The 15,176-nt window shown below is 39.7% G+C and overlaps 1 protein-coding gene across 2 annotated transcripts in view; it reads right to left on the minus strand.

Moving 5' to 3' along the window:
• Positions 1 to 537: 537 nt before the first annotated feature.
• Positions 538 to 15,176, minus strand: part of METTL4 (methyltransferase 4, N6-adenosine) — a 131,405-nt gene continuing 116,766 nt past the window's right edge. For both annotated transcript variants that reach the window (XM_087439045.1, XM_087439043.1), the window contains one exon: positions 538 to 599. Coding sequence is in view for 1 of the 2 variants with exons in the window: in XM_087439043.1 (XP_087295169.1) it covers positions 595 to 599 (5 nt within the window). In the remaining variant the exon portion in view is untranslated. The remainder of the gene's footprint in view (positions 600 to 15,176) is intronic.

Here is a 15,176-nt window from a genome sequence, read left to right on the forward strand (position 1 = left end):
CTCCTCTTTTTTGCTGAGGAAGATTGGCCCTGGGCTAACATCTGTGCCCATCTTCCTCCACTTTATATGGGACGCAGCCACAGCACGGCTTAACAAGCGGTGCATCGGTGCGCGCCCGGGATCCGAACCAGCGAACCCCGGGCCGCCGCAGAGGAGGGCGTGCACTTAATGGCTTGCACCACTGGGCTGGTCCCTCGAGATTTTTTTAATTGCACAAATATAGCAGGAGGAGATCTACTTTAACTACATTTCTTATGAAAATTACCTGCTAGTTTGTCTAAGGATAAAACCAGTGTGAGCAAACAGAATAAACTAGCCTAAAGAGGATAATGAAAACTTGAGCTTCATTAGTCGAAGAAGTGGTCCAGATCAAGAATTTGAGAACATTGTGTGCTCATGATGTCGCAGTTTGGGTTCCATTCTGGACAATTATCACTAGGTCATTAACAGGAATACTGACCACCAAGAGTATTTGGATTTACATTTCAAAAACAGGACTTACATTTTTTATCATTTACTCTGCCACAGACAGCTTTTCCCCAGTGCTGCTTAGAAACCACAACAAGCACAATCCATCTCTCCTCCATCTTCTATTTATTCTGAAAAACAAAAAGAAAGAAATGAGAAGGGGGGAGAAAAAGGGCATTGATGTTTCCTCTTGTCCTTAACTTACTTAGCAATATTAAAGGTCAAAGATGTCCACAGAAATTGGAGATGAAACCATCTTCGAAGGTACTCCATCCTGGAATGGCTTTTTAGAGGATTTTATCTCCTACATTGGATGGAGTGAGTAATCTGTTCTGTCTTCCCCTCACCCACTGTGGAGGGAACCTATATTCCCCATTTGTCCGGGCCCCCTGCCTAAATGGATGGTTTTTATGTAGTATCACAGATTTTTTTTTGTTTTTGGCCTGCCATTTAAGTCCTCAACATGTGTGTAATATTTTTATTTAATGAGCATTGATATCATCCTCTCAGTAGTTATGAATTTGTACTATACAGATATCATATATATTCTTAATACAAATGATTTTCTACTTTATAATTTTACTCACACAACAATCCATACTCCTAAACTATATTTTCACAGTATTCTCAAATAGGAAGTAAAGTAATTTTAAAAGTTATTGGGTTAATTAAAAAGAAGGCAAGTTTACAAGTTAAAATTTCCCTCAAAACCTTGCTTCAAAATAGAGTTTATAAAGAAGGAAAATGTGAATGGAGAAGAATTGGGTTAGATATATCTCTTCAAATTGTTGAAAGACTCTTAAGGAAGAGGAAATAGGCATACTGCTCAACTAATGAGCAGGAATGACAATGACAGAGCTTTCTTTTCAATGTAAGAAGAATTTTCAACAACAAAAAGAACTTCAGCCAAAATAGTGAATTCTATGTCAGTGGAAGAGTTCAAGCAGGAGTCAGGTAATCTTTCAGATATTGTAAGAAGAAATAAAATACATGGGGTTCAAGGTTGACTAGAAGATCTCTAAGGAACTTTCAACATTTAAGAGTCTGTGATCTGTCCTTATGATAAAGTACAATAAAAACTTTTAAAATGCAAAAATTATAAATGAGACAATGTCAAGATTTTGCTTTACCCAAAACATGACTATTGCTGATGAGTTAAATGATAGTAATATTATATATAGTCAATAGGCTGCAGTACATGTTACATTATTTTAAAGATTGAGGTTGTATGAGCATGGGCCTTGAGAGAGGAAGACCAATTTGTTGAAACATTCTGTTTTTTTGTTCAAAAGACAGATATAACAGAGAGATAATAAGACAACAGGAGATTAAAAAGTATGTTTTATGAGCTCAGAAAAAAGAGCAAATAAAACATTACCTAAATAAAAGCACACGAATACAACCCTTCTTAAAAAACTACTGAATGATAATTCCAATCAAAGACAAGGTGAATGAAAACAAAGAACTCCAAAATGGAAAAGCTATGATAAAATGATGATTAGTGGGAAGCTCTGATATTATTTAAGTAAATACAGACCAAAGGCTAAAATAACCATGGAGATTATGGCTACATGTGAAAAGGTACCTTCCCTGTACCAGGAGGATAGACAACATCCTCATCACCAGAGACAGGGAATTTAGAGCTGAGAAAACTGTATAGTATAAACAAACCCTGTTAAAATAACCTTTATCTTCCTAGTTACTTCTTCACCATTTACTACCCACAGCCTAAACCCCTGGGTCTTGTCCATTCTTCGCAAATTTATTCTTTCTTTTTCTAAAAGGTATAAAAGCTTCCTGCTCTGGTCACTTCTTCAGGTCTTCATTCTCTTGTGAAGGCTCTCCTGTACGTGTAAAAACTCAAAAAAACGTGTATGCTTTTCTCCTGTTAATCTGTCTTTTTTTTGTGTGTGTGTGAGGAACATCAGCCCTGAGCTAACATCCGTGCTAATCCTCCTCTTTTTGCTGAGGAAGACCAGCTCTGAGCTAACATCTATTGCCAATCCTCCTCCTTTTTTTCCTCCCCAAAGCCCCAGTAGATAGTTGTATGTCATAGTTGCACATCCTTCTAGTTGCTGTATGTGGGACGCGGCCTCAGCATGGCCAGAGAAGCAGTGCGTCGGTGCACGCCTGGGATCTGAACCCGGGCCGCCAGTAGCGGAGCGCGCGCGCTTAACCGCTAAGCCACGGGGCCGGCCCCTGTTAATCTGTCTTAAATCAGTTTAACTCTTAGAGCGAGCCAGAGACCCAAAGAGGATAGAGGAGAATTTTTCCTCCCTTACATAAGGAACTCTATGTGAATATGAATTCATTGCTCCTTTCCCCCCTACGTTGTTGGGTGTTAGTATTATAAAAAAATAATTGCTCAGAATTTTACGAATTTTTTTAATGATGAGTTTTCAATATAAAAGTTTAAAGAGTATGCCAACCTTGATTAATTGCAAAATAAATAATTCACTATGAAAAAAAAGTCTACTTAGTTATCTCCCCCAACAAACTGTTAGGAATTTCTTAGACAAGACTCCCACTTATGGTAGAATTTTAAGGTATTAACATCACCAGAAAATGATAACTAATGCTATTCACAGTATATGAGGCTGTTGTTCATAGTTTAAATGGAATTCCTCGTTTAAAGAAAAAAAACCTTTCATCTGGGATGCTCAAGGACCCTTTCCAAATGTAAGAATGTGTTTATATAAACAAAGGCAAACTGAAAAGTGACAAGTGGTCAGAAGGCCAAAACCAAGGCTATTGCTGGCGTCTTGGTAAAGAAGAGACAAATCCAATAAGTCTCTGAGACTTAATAACTGGCTAGACAACTGAGATTGAAGAGAAGAGTGATAAATGGTAACTACAAATTTACAATTTTGAGAGCAAAAAGGATGGCAGTGCTTAAATCAGAATAAACTTAGGGACAACAGTCTGGGTGGAAAGCTTGGTTCAAATCATGTTTTGTTTTTGGTGGGTCAGTAGACATCTAAGGACAGCTATCCCTTAGGACAGCTAAGACAGCAAGAACTAGAGTACTCAGAAAAGGACAGGAGGTTAGGAGTAGAGGCGTACAATTACATTTCATTGTCATGCCAGACCCCTACAGTCCCTCCACCCCCACCCCCAGGCATTACGAACCTATGACTAGATTACAAAACCCACAGAAACTACAAAAATCTCAATTAGTTTAAGGGCAGGAAACACTGAAAGAAATTCAGGGAAAATAATTCCTTTCTGTATTTTCTTCTAAAGAAATATCTACAATATAAGGGAAAAAAAACTCTTTCTCCAGTGCAGCAAAATAGACAGACTATGACCTTATAACGTGATTACAGTCTATTGGTGCTGATAAGAAAGGTGACACTTAATTACACAGTGCTTTTCATCTTCTAAGCACTTTACAAGTACTGTATTAACTAATTAACGATGGAAAACCTGATGTTTCTCGGAAAAGACTGCTGTCGCTACTGTTTTTCACCTTTTAGATGAACTTTTTTTAAATCTTGAAATACAACACGCATAAAATGGGTGATATTTAAACTTTTCAAACTAATGATTACGGCAAGCAGTTCATTTTCCTGGTACTTCCGAGTTAAATTACAATTAAAAAAAAAAAAGATGTAGGTAAGCTATCTAAAAAGAGAAACAACTCTACTGGCTCATAAAAGCCCATCTGGTGAGCACCAATGAGCCCTGATAAATGATGAAGCAGTGGTAATGTGAAGATGCTTACTGTTGGCCTATGGCTTCTACATCCTCCAGAAGCAGACGGGATAAGGGCACCTATTCCCACATGCATTGAGTGCTCTAGTATGGGTTCCAGGTAAGATTGTCTTATTCACCTCAAGTAGTTTTAAAATTAGTGATCACCAAGCATTTGTCAGAACACTGGGCTAATACAGTTTGTTCCCTTTGAAGACAAATGTTTTTGGTTCAAGAAAAAGTCTCATTTAAGAATCTGGATCAGGATATTAAGTCATTCACTCATTCAACTAAAGGGTATTAAGTACCTATTATAAACAAAGCCCTCCAAGGAGGGTTAGCCTTGTGTAGAGTCACATGAGTATCTCTATAATGACCTTAAGAGCTGGGTGACTGGTCCTGTATCTCTCTAAACACCTTAAAAGATGGGTGGTTATCATTGCTACATATACTCCTCCTGGCTGCCCAAAAAAGTCCTGTCTGCCAAGACCAGGCTGAAATCCCCAGTCCAGAGGAAGGCAGCACGAGATAGGGGAAAATCAACAGACTTGGCTTTGTACCTGAGCTCTGCATATACTGCTCCAGCAGTAAAAACTAAGGCAGGTTATTTACTTCCTCTGGATCTCTGTTTCCTCAAATAAAACGAGAATAATACTTTCACAACTGTATAAGCAAGAGCCTATATATACAGTGTAATTGGCTTAGTTCCTTTAATTTTGAAAAATGCTTTTCCATTTCTTGTATCACTAACTTGGTTCCTTCTGCTGAAATGGTTGAGGTTTCTGCACAAATTATAAATAATAATTTCTTTGAAAGCTTACTATAAATATTAAATAAAATAACATAAAAAATATGCTGAGCCAATGGTATAGTGTAGTAAAATATATAGGAGTCAAGTAGACCTGGTTATAAATCCTGATTATAGCATTTAGTGAGTAGGAGCCATGTATTATGCCTTCCTGATGTCTCATAGTATCTTTCACAACACTAAGTATATAGTAAACATTCATTAAATTTTTGTTGACTGACATTGACTTATTAGCCAGTCAAATAAAATACAACGTGTGCACATACACTTCATTTACCTCCCTCCAGCTGTAGAGTAAGAGTAACAGGCAGGTTCTAGCAGAGCCTTTGAGCTCTTCCTGGGTAAGGCTAGCCCTAAAGTTACTGGAGTCAGGGCCGGCCCTGTGGCTTGGTGGTTAAGTGCGCGCACTGCAATGCTGGTGGCCCGGGTTCGGATCCCGGGTGCGCATAGAGGCACCACTTCTCCGTCCATCCTGAGGCCGAGTCCCACATACAGCAACTAGAAGGATGTGCAGCTATGACATACAACTATCTACTGGGGCTTTGGGGGGAAAAAATTAAATAAATAAAATCTTTAAAAAAAAAAAAAAGTTACTGGAGTCAGAAAGAAGTTGCTACCCTCATTTCTGAAGTGCTCCTATTCTCAGCTCAGCAGCTCCAAAATGAACTCCTAGGGGTAGTACGAGCCCTGTTACTTATCCTGTGATCTGAGCTTTAAGAATACAGATATAGAGCTCTAGATATCTAATTATTATCGTTCTATGTATTGTTCCAACAGGAACACCTAAGGAATATTGTTTCTGACCTCTGCTTGTGTGCTCTTCAATAATTTACTCCAGAGGTCATGGATTACAAAAGCATGGATTATAATTCTAGTAAATATTTTCTTAGAATTGTTCTTTTCTTCCATTCTTCCCAGTCATCTTTTAATCAAAACAAGACCTGAGCAAACATGCACAAATTCCAATTTGTTCTATCCAGATAAATTTTAAATCCCTCTTACCTATTTCTAACTTTGTTATTTATATTTATGATATAATATAAGCCATATCTATATACATCACGTGAAAAGCAATTGCAAAATTTATCAAGAATTCTCTTCAGAAAACTGTTCTCATAATAAGCGCAAATTGTTAGCATCTATCACCACATGATGTAATCATATAAAAGCCTTTTCTAACCTCATCCCCATAAGGTACCTCTCTATTACATTATAATGATAAATGGCAAAATGTTTTGCATGACACTTAAGCTATTACAGAACTCTACAGGGAATGCTAGGATACTAACCAAAGTTTTCCGATAAGCAGCTACAGCTACAAGTCAGCCTCATGTTCTTAAATCAACTGATCTCTTTCACAATATTTATTTCTGGCAAAACAATTTACAACTGAACACAAGTATATCATAAGGTCAACACAACATATGTCAGGAGTAAATATGCCATTGTGTGTTTGAAGAGATAAGGGTTAAGCATTCAGCTCAGGGATGGATGTGACACTTTGTTGGAGTTGAGAACAGTCTAAACCAGCCACATTCTTCTATCCTGCAATGCAGCTACCTCCCAGTTATCCCTCATGACTGGATATGAGCAATTAGGGTTCACAGATAAAGCCCAAATTTATATCAGCCAATAGTTAAATCCCAACCATCCATTGCTACTTGAAAGAGGCATTACCGGGCAGGCCCCGTGGCTTAGCAGTTAAGTGCGCGCGCTCCGCTGCTGGCGGCCCGGGTTCGCATCCCGGGCGCACACTGACGCACCGCTTCTCTGGCCATGCTGAGGCCGCGTCCCACATACAGCAACTAGAGGGATGTGCAACTACAACATACAACTATCTACTGGGGCTTTGGGGGAGAAAAAAAGGAGGAGGATTGGCAACAGATGTTAGCTCAGAGCCGGTCTTCCTCAGCAAAAAGAGGAGGATTAGCACGGATGTTAACTCAGGGCTGATCTTCCTCACAAAAAAAAAAAAGAGGCATTACCTTTGGGGTAAATACAAGTATTGGATAATTTGTCCCTAAACCTTACTTCTATTTCCTACCTCTCTCAGATTAGCTGTTAAGTCGCAATTCACTCTTTTCTGTATGATATTATTATTCAATTTAGTGCAACATAGTGCTAGCATGTTGGGTTTTTTTTACATTAATTAACTTCTAATTTTTTGTTAAAACAAAACATTCTATATACTCATTTTTGAGAGTAGTCTATATTCTATGCATCTTTATTACCAGATCATTTTTTTATTCTTGTAATTTAAGAGTATAATCACAAATAACACTTTTCATCTTTGAGAAACTTTTTTTTTTTACCAAAACCTGACAATTTTTATACCTTCTCTGGAGCTCTTGTTGACATTCTCAAATATAACAACTATAATAGCTAATATTTATTGGGTATGTATTCTGTGCCAGCCATTGTGCTCCATGCTTTGCCTCCATTAACTCATTTAGTCCTAGGCAAGTACTATTATTATTCCCATTTTACACATTAGGCAACTGACAGCCAGAAAGGCTAAATAATTTTCACAGCTTCAGCCAGATACTACAAGACAGAACACAGAGGCACACTGAGGCAACCGATTCCAGAGCCTATGTTCTTTACCTCACCATATTTCTTCTTTGTAATTGCTCGTATTTCAATCTATATCAATAGCCTTACGTAATATATGTCCAGGATATATTTTAAACAATTATATTAGTAAAGCATATTAGCTTTACTAGCTTCTCAGATCAAGCTGTACTGAAAAACCACTTAACCAACAGAGGCATGACAAAGCAAACAACAAATGTAGCAAAAAACCCCGTGGTCGGAAGATCACCAGGACTCAAGTTCTTTCACCCTTCCCCTCTGTGTATCAGTCTTGCCTCCCCTCATGGTCCCAAGAGGCTGCAATTCTAAGCACCAGAGGCGACAGACAACATCCAGCGAAGAAGAGGGGCATCTTATACTGGGTATCTGTTTTTGTTTGTTTGTTTGTTGTTGTTGTCTTTTTGAGTTAAAGAAACCTTTTCCAGAAACTCCCCAGCAGACTGACCCTTGGGTTCCATTGGCAAGGACTGGGTCATCTGCCCTTGCCCACATCAACTAGCAATGGAGATAAGACTACACGACTGACTCTAGATAGATGATAGATAGATAGATGATAGATAGATAGATGATAGATAGATAGATAGATAGATAGATAGATAGATAGATAGGGAATAAACACAAATAGTTAACTTCTATCACCACATGATGTATCATATAAAAGGCTTTGCAAACCAAAGTGTCAGGAAATAACTCCTCCAGAGGAGTTATTGTTGACATCCACCATGAGAAGTCAATGTTATTCCCTTATTTTTAGATAAGAAGCTGTTAAGAATTACAGTGAAAGCTTGGGTCCTGACCTGACACTTAAGACTAGTTTAAGAAAACAGAGACAGTATTCCATTAATATTATGCCTAGGAATTTCAACGAATTCCACTAGAATTTCAAGGCCTGCTGTCTTTATTTTTCATTAAGAACCTGCCTCTCCTCCTCTCTCCCAAAAAAAGCTTTAAGCTCTTTGTACTGGGGCCTTCTCAAGAAAAAAGGAAAGACAAGTAGTCTGGCAACGGTGGAGTGTTGAGACGATTGCAAAAATGACATGGGGCAGGAAGAAGGGAGAAACAGAGAAACTGAGGTTTCAGGCAAGGAGAAAAGGAGGACACAGAGTTTGGAGCTCAAGAAAAGAACGAATGTCTCAGGAAGCCTCCAGTCCCTGCCTCTGCAAACCAGTTTCTGCAAACCAGAGGGCTTGTTTTAGAAACCACTATCATCACACCTTCCACAGGAAGTAAATCTAGTGCTTATATATGATACCAAAGACCCTTCTCATTTCTCCTCTTTTCCCTTAGCATCCTCTTAGCATACTCCCCACTTCAGATCCTGTCTTTGTGATCACCCAGTCTCAGCATTCCTCTTTCCAACCTCTGGCAACACAAAGAAATATTTTCTAATGAAATTTAAATGTCAAATTCTAGCCAGGAGGCATGGCAAGCGGAAGCATCCAAGTGTAAAAGCAACTACTGACAGTCACCCCACTTCACATTGGATTTGCTTTTCATCCCCAAAGCAAATACACTTAAGCTGTGCAGTCTTTAAAACTATAGAATATACATATTTTTACGGCTGTAGGAAGTTTTCATAAGCAGCTTTCTTATTTCATTCTCCTCAAGCAGCTAGGGTGCAGAACAGGGATTGATCAGGTAGGTGCAAATTCATTTCTCCAACTGGAAAAGCAGGAAGCTGGAGCTGGGGTTCCATGGCACTACTGATCTGGCAGCGGGATTTTCTCTTATCCAGTGCTGACAGCATCTCTAAAAGTAAGGGAGTGTGCAGAGCAAAGACTTGCACAGCAATTAGAGAGTAAAGACTGGATGCGTGGTTAAATGGAGAAGCACATGTGAAGAGCCCACATTTAGAGCCAGGGAAACAGAGAGCAAGGAAGGCCAGACCACTGGGGTATGCAGCTGGGTGCACAGAACTGAATGGGACAAGCTCTTGGGGACAGAGCTGAGCCCAGCTCTACAGGAACTGCGAATGTCAGGATCCAAGCAACCTTCTACAGCTGGTTATCCCATATCCTACAGTGCACTCACTGCCAAAAATGCACCTTTCATTGGTTCCTCCTCATAGCTATATAAGAACTACTTCTTCACCATTTTCATAAGAATTCACTGAAATTTGCAAACAGAAACATCTCTACTTACACCCTCTCTGCTATCTCCTTTCTGATTCTATTTATCGTTAAAGGAATTATTTCCCCTTTTTCTCCACAGCTAGATTTTTGTAACTGGAAGAGGGTACACTCTTGTGGCCAGAATAAGTGTACCAACAGGGTTTTGCCTCGTTTTCATTTACCACATCCCACACATCAAGTCCCAGAGTTCTGACATCAATAGAGGCTCTGCCTCTTTCAACTCTTTTTTTGTCTGTTACTGAAAAATCAGAACCAGAGATAAAGCTAATGAAAAGCTACTAAGGAGCTCAAATTACTTGTGAACTATCAAATCAATAGTTGAATCTTAACCATGGTAATTCACAGGGAACATCAAGTACTTCACAGTTTGCCAGCAGCCTCATGCTGTCTGTGTCTAAGAATTTCCAGAACAGCAATTCCAACATTCTCACCCTTCTCTATCCCTAAAATTTCCTTACTGGTGCCTACCTTGGAGCAAGGAAAAAACCAAATCTTCGGAAAAGTCATAAGGCATTCTAGAAGCACAAGGAATTTTCCCTTTTGGAGACCTATGAGTTGAATTTGTGTCCCCTCAAAATTCATATGTTTGAGTCCTAACCCTGTGTACCTCAGAATGTGACTGTGTTTGGAAATAGATTCTTTACAGAGGTAATCAAATTAAAATGAGTCATGAGGGTGGGCCCTAATCCAATATAACTGGTGTCCTTTTAAAAATGGGAAATTTGAACACAGAGATGTGCAGAGAAGGAAAACAATGTGAAGAGGCATAGGGAAAAGACAGCCATCTACATGCCAAGGAGAGAAGACTGGAACAGATTTTTCCCTCACAGCACTCAGAAGAAAATAACCCTGCCAACACCTTGATTTTGGACTTCCAGCCTCCAGATTACAAAACAATCAATTTCTGTTGTTTAAGGCACCCAGTCTGTGGTACTGTTATCACAGCCCTAGCAAACTAATATAAAGACATCTAAAATCACATCCGGAAGAGAGGATAAGAAGGTAGAGTTCCAGGAGCAGGTGGGCCATCCCCATGGAAGATAAAAGAAGTGAGATAACTTGTACAAAACATATAGCATACGGCCTGACATATGGTCAAAATACATGGGCTCTCACCATAGTTCCAGGAGTTAGAGGACACACGCTCATTCTTATTGCCTGCAAGGTGAGTGACATGCTTATCTACCCAGACAGAGGATCCAGAACTGATTTCACAGGGCAGCACAGGCCACCCATTAAACCTCTCCTATCAGGTGAGAAAACATGCAACACTTGGCACCATCAGATATAACGAAACATCATGTAATGAAGATGCTAGGATGGGTGTTATGGGATAGACAAAATTAACAAAATAAATTCCTTGCTTCAAAGAATACAGGTTCAGAGATATCATCAAAATAGAGACCATCTGGGGGAATGAATCTATAGGTTCATTCTCACACACTGAGCATGTGCACATATCTCACCAAAATGTCACTTTCAGCTCCCAATAGTCACCAAAAAGATTATTCAAAGAGCATTCCCTGCTTGATAGGAGCCCAGCACTTCCTGCAAGAAAGCACGGTGTTAATCTGCATGTGCTCGTGTTTCACAAATAACAATCCCAGAGGGAGAAAAAAGCCAAATGGCCCAGCATAAGGTCGCAGCATATGTCTCTTTTGGAAGTTCTAGTACATTAGTTTCTCATTTCTATTTTCTATTCTCCCCATTCAATTTCTGCTTTGATCTTTCACATCAGCCTGCTGTTTGTCCTATGCCACAAGTGCTTAGGGTCAAATCAAGATCACTATCATAAAACAGAGCTCCCTGTCCTCATTTACCTCCTAGGGAAGAGAATGCCTTTTTCCACCAGGATAAGGTAGTCCAATCAACCTAGATGCCAGTCCCTTAAGTTATTGGCTATGAAAAGTAGAAAGGCCACGGGGTTTTTTCTGAAAAGATTTTAAAATGTGCTATAAAGGAATGATTTATTTGGGACCTTGATCCTAACTGATTCAGAGTCAGGAAGTCAAGACCATAGGGAAGACTGGCTCCTGCAAGGAGGGCATCCAACAGCTGGGAACTCTGACAAGGGCTCTTTCTGATTCATGAAAAAGGAGTCTCTGAATGTGTATGTGTTAGGGGAAAGGGGAAAGGGAGGGGGATACAACATTCCTGTGTTGGCTCCTGAGAGCCAGAGCATTCCTGCAACCCATCCCTTCCTGGGTCTTCTACCTGTCACGTGGCATAGGTACCCTGGGGAAAGCTCTGATACACTCTCCAACTGTAACAGCGGGCAGCAGAAAATTAAAATCAGTAGGGAAAACAGTGGGAGAAGTTTATGAGCAGGACCCCTTAATTCACCAAGTAAGCAGATACAAAATCATAACTTCTCCAATTGACTGTTTCTGAAATTTGTTTTTAGAGAGAACAAAACCTTTGATTCCTCCACTGGGGAAAAAAACAAACCCTTTAAATGTAAATACTCTCAGAGGTGATTCTGTGTATTACTGACTGATAGTCATTAAGGATATCATTCTTTCCTAAGAGCAAGTTTTGATTGGGGGTGGGGGAGGGAGGGCAGCTGGTGACTGAAGGTGAAAGAGAAATAAGAGGGAAGCTGTGAGGGGAAGGAGATGGAAAGAGAGCCTGGAGGCACTAAAAATCAACTTCTCCCCTTCAACGCTTTGCCTAGAGCAAGCCCTGGGTGTATGATTTCTTAACCTGCCTAAAAAATGAAAAAGACTTCCTCTGAAAGCTTCACGAACTCTGTAAGCCAGTGATTACAGCTGCCTTTAATAGAAGAAGAAGGACTTCCCTCTTCACTGAAACCTTAAGGGAAGATGCCTCAAATCAACTTTAGAAATGACTAGAGAAGAAATGGGAAGGAGCAGAAGAGAGGCCGAGCAGGAGGAGGGAGGAGAAAGAAGGAAGAAGTGGAGGTGAAGGGAGGGCGAGCACAATACAAGTCACCCAAGAGGAGAGTAGGCCACTACAACCATCTCGGGGGTTATGGGACTGCTAGCTTTAAGACATCCCTTAAAAAAGCAGATTAAACTCCACTGGTTAATAATTAAAGGTTGCAGAAAGTCCAGACACGACATTCCAAGAACAATAGCTGTACTGGACAGGTGTCACCCTTTTCGGCTACTAGACAGCTGAACCCCCTTCTATGTCTTGGGACTTCCCCACCTTGTCAATCTCGAGGGGAGGCTGAGCCACTTCGTGCTATAAAAGCTAAAAATTCCTGCAACTTTGTTTCCCAGCCTCCTTGGTAGACATGGATATGTCACCTAGACTTTAGTGCGCATAGTGTGCTACCTTTGAGGACTTCCCAAACCAAAAGAGCTTGTGAAAATAAATACCCCAGAGATTCTGACTAAGTAGGATAATGCAGCCACATAGCTTGTAATTGTCGCAAGCTCTCAACTGATGCTGATGCTGCTAGTATTTAGGCTACACTTTTGAGTAAACTGACAGCCGCCACTATTCTGATGAACTCACCTCAGGCTTTGAACTAGCCACTAGTGATGCAAAGTGGAGATGGAAAAGATTTCTCTCTGGTGACAGAAGAGGTTTGTGGCAGGTCCAAGGTCCTGGTGCTACAAGGGCAGTGGTAGTATTGGTGGCATCTTCCTCCCTGAGTCATTGCATTGTTTCAAGCTGCTAAGTTTGTGTAACTTGTCATACACCAATAGAAAATTAATACAGGACATATTGTATGCAGGTTTTAAAAGTGCTCTGGGCAGTATCTATGTATTTTGCAGAACATGTGCGAAGGCACACATACCTTCATAGCTTCTTTCTTTCCTCTCACCTTCTGAACTTAATAAAAGAGTGGTTTACACTTATTATTACCAAATTACCACAGGAATACCTCCATTTATGACTCAATCCACTGCATGCCCACTGGACTCGTTCCTTTAAAATCACATATTCTCCTAATTGTTAAAATCAATGAGTATTTTTCAGTCTTTGGTTTTTTACTCATCTTTTCTGCTGCATTTGACACTCAAATCACATCTAGCACTGATCTTTTCCCTAAGTTTTAGAGTCATATCTAACTATCTGTTGGACATCTCCACTAGGATGTCCAATAGGCCCTTTAAACTCAATATATCTGTATCAGTTTCCTAGAGCTGCTGTAACAAAGTACAACAACCTAGGTGGCTTAAAACAAGAGAAATTTATTGTCTCAGAGTCTTGGAGGCTAGAAGTCTGAGATCAAGGTGTCGGCAGGGCCACGCTCCCTTCGAGACTCCGGGTAGTTTTCTTTGCTGCTTCTTCCTTGTTGTTCTTCCATGCCTCTTCATAGCTTCTGAAGGTGGCCAACAATCCTTGGCATTCCTTGGCTTGCAGCTGTATCACTCTAACCTCTGCCTCCATTGTCATATGATGTTCTCCCTGTGTGTCTTTATATCATCGTTCCTCTGTGTGTGTATGTTCAAATCTCCCCTTTTCTAAGGACAACAGTCATCCTGGATTGGAGTCCACCCTCATGACTTCATTTTAACTTGGTTAAATCTGCAAAGACCCTGCTTCCAAATAAGGTCACGTTTTGAGGTATTGGGAGTTAGGACTTCAACATATTTTTGGGGGGAATCATAACTCATCCCATAACAAAGTCCCCAGTGAAACTAATTCTCTTCCCTCACTGCTCTTTTTCTTACCTGTGCTTTTAGACTTACCTCTTGAGGAGGTGCTCTAATGTAGTAGATAAGAATGAGGGCTCTGAAATCAGACACTAATGATGGGTGACCTTAGGGAAGCTAAAGTAATTATTCAAAGCCTCAGTTCATATAAATTGGGAAAATAATAGTTTTTTTATTTTTATTTTTAAAAAATTTACTTAATTTTTAAAAACTGAGATATAATTGACATATAACATTATATTAGTTTCAGGTATACAACATTGACTCTAATTTTATAACTATGTATGGATGGAGGTTAACTAGACTTATTATGGTGATCATTTCATAATATATACAAATATCAAATCATTATGTTGTACACCTAAAACTAATACAATGTTATATGTCAATTATATCCCAACTTAAAAAATAAAAATAGCAAAACAATAACTCTAAAAGCTTGAAACAGTACGCACTTATCTCACAGATTCCATGGGTCAGTAATCCGGTCACAGCTTAACTGAGTCCTCCGCTCAGGGTCTCACAAGGCTAAGTTATGTTGTCAGCTGGAGCTGCAGTCTCTTCTGAAGCTCAGGCTCCTCTTCCCTGCTCATGTGGCAGAATTCATTTCCTTACAGCTGTAGAACTCATGGTGACTTACGTATTTTTTGAGGCCAGCAGAAGAATTTGCAATTACTTACTGCCTCTTTTAAGGGCTTGTGTAATTAGGTCAAACACGGCCAGGATAACCTGTCTTTTGATTCATTCAAAGTCAACCAATTAGCAACTTTAATTTACATCTGCAAAATTCATTTACTCTATAAGGTAACATGACCACAGGCGTGCTATCTCATCATATTCACAGGTTCTGCC

Source organism: Ceratotherium simum, chromosome 14 (assembly GCF_057802395.1).
Source record: "Ceratotherium simum simum isolate JZ-2026a chromosome 14, ASM5780239v1, whole genome shotgun sequence".
Lineage (NCBI taxonomy): Eukaryota > Metazoa > Chordata > Mammalia > Perissodactyla > Rhinocerotidae > Ceratotherium > Ceratotherium simum.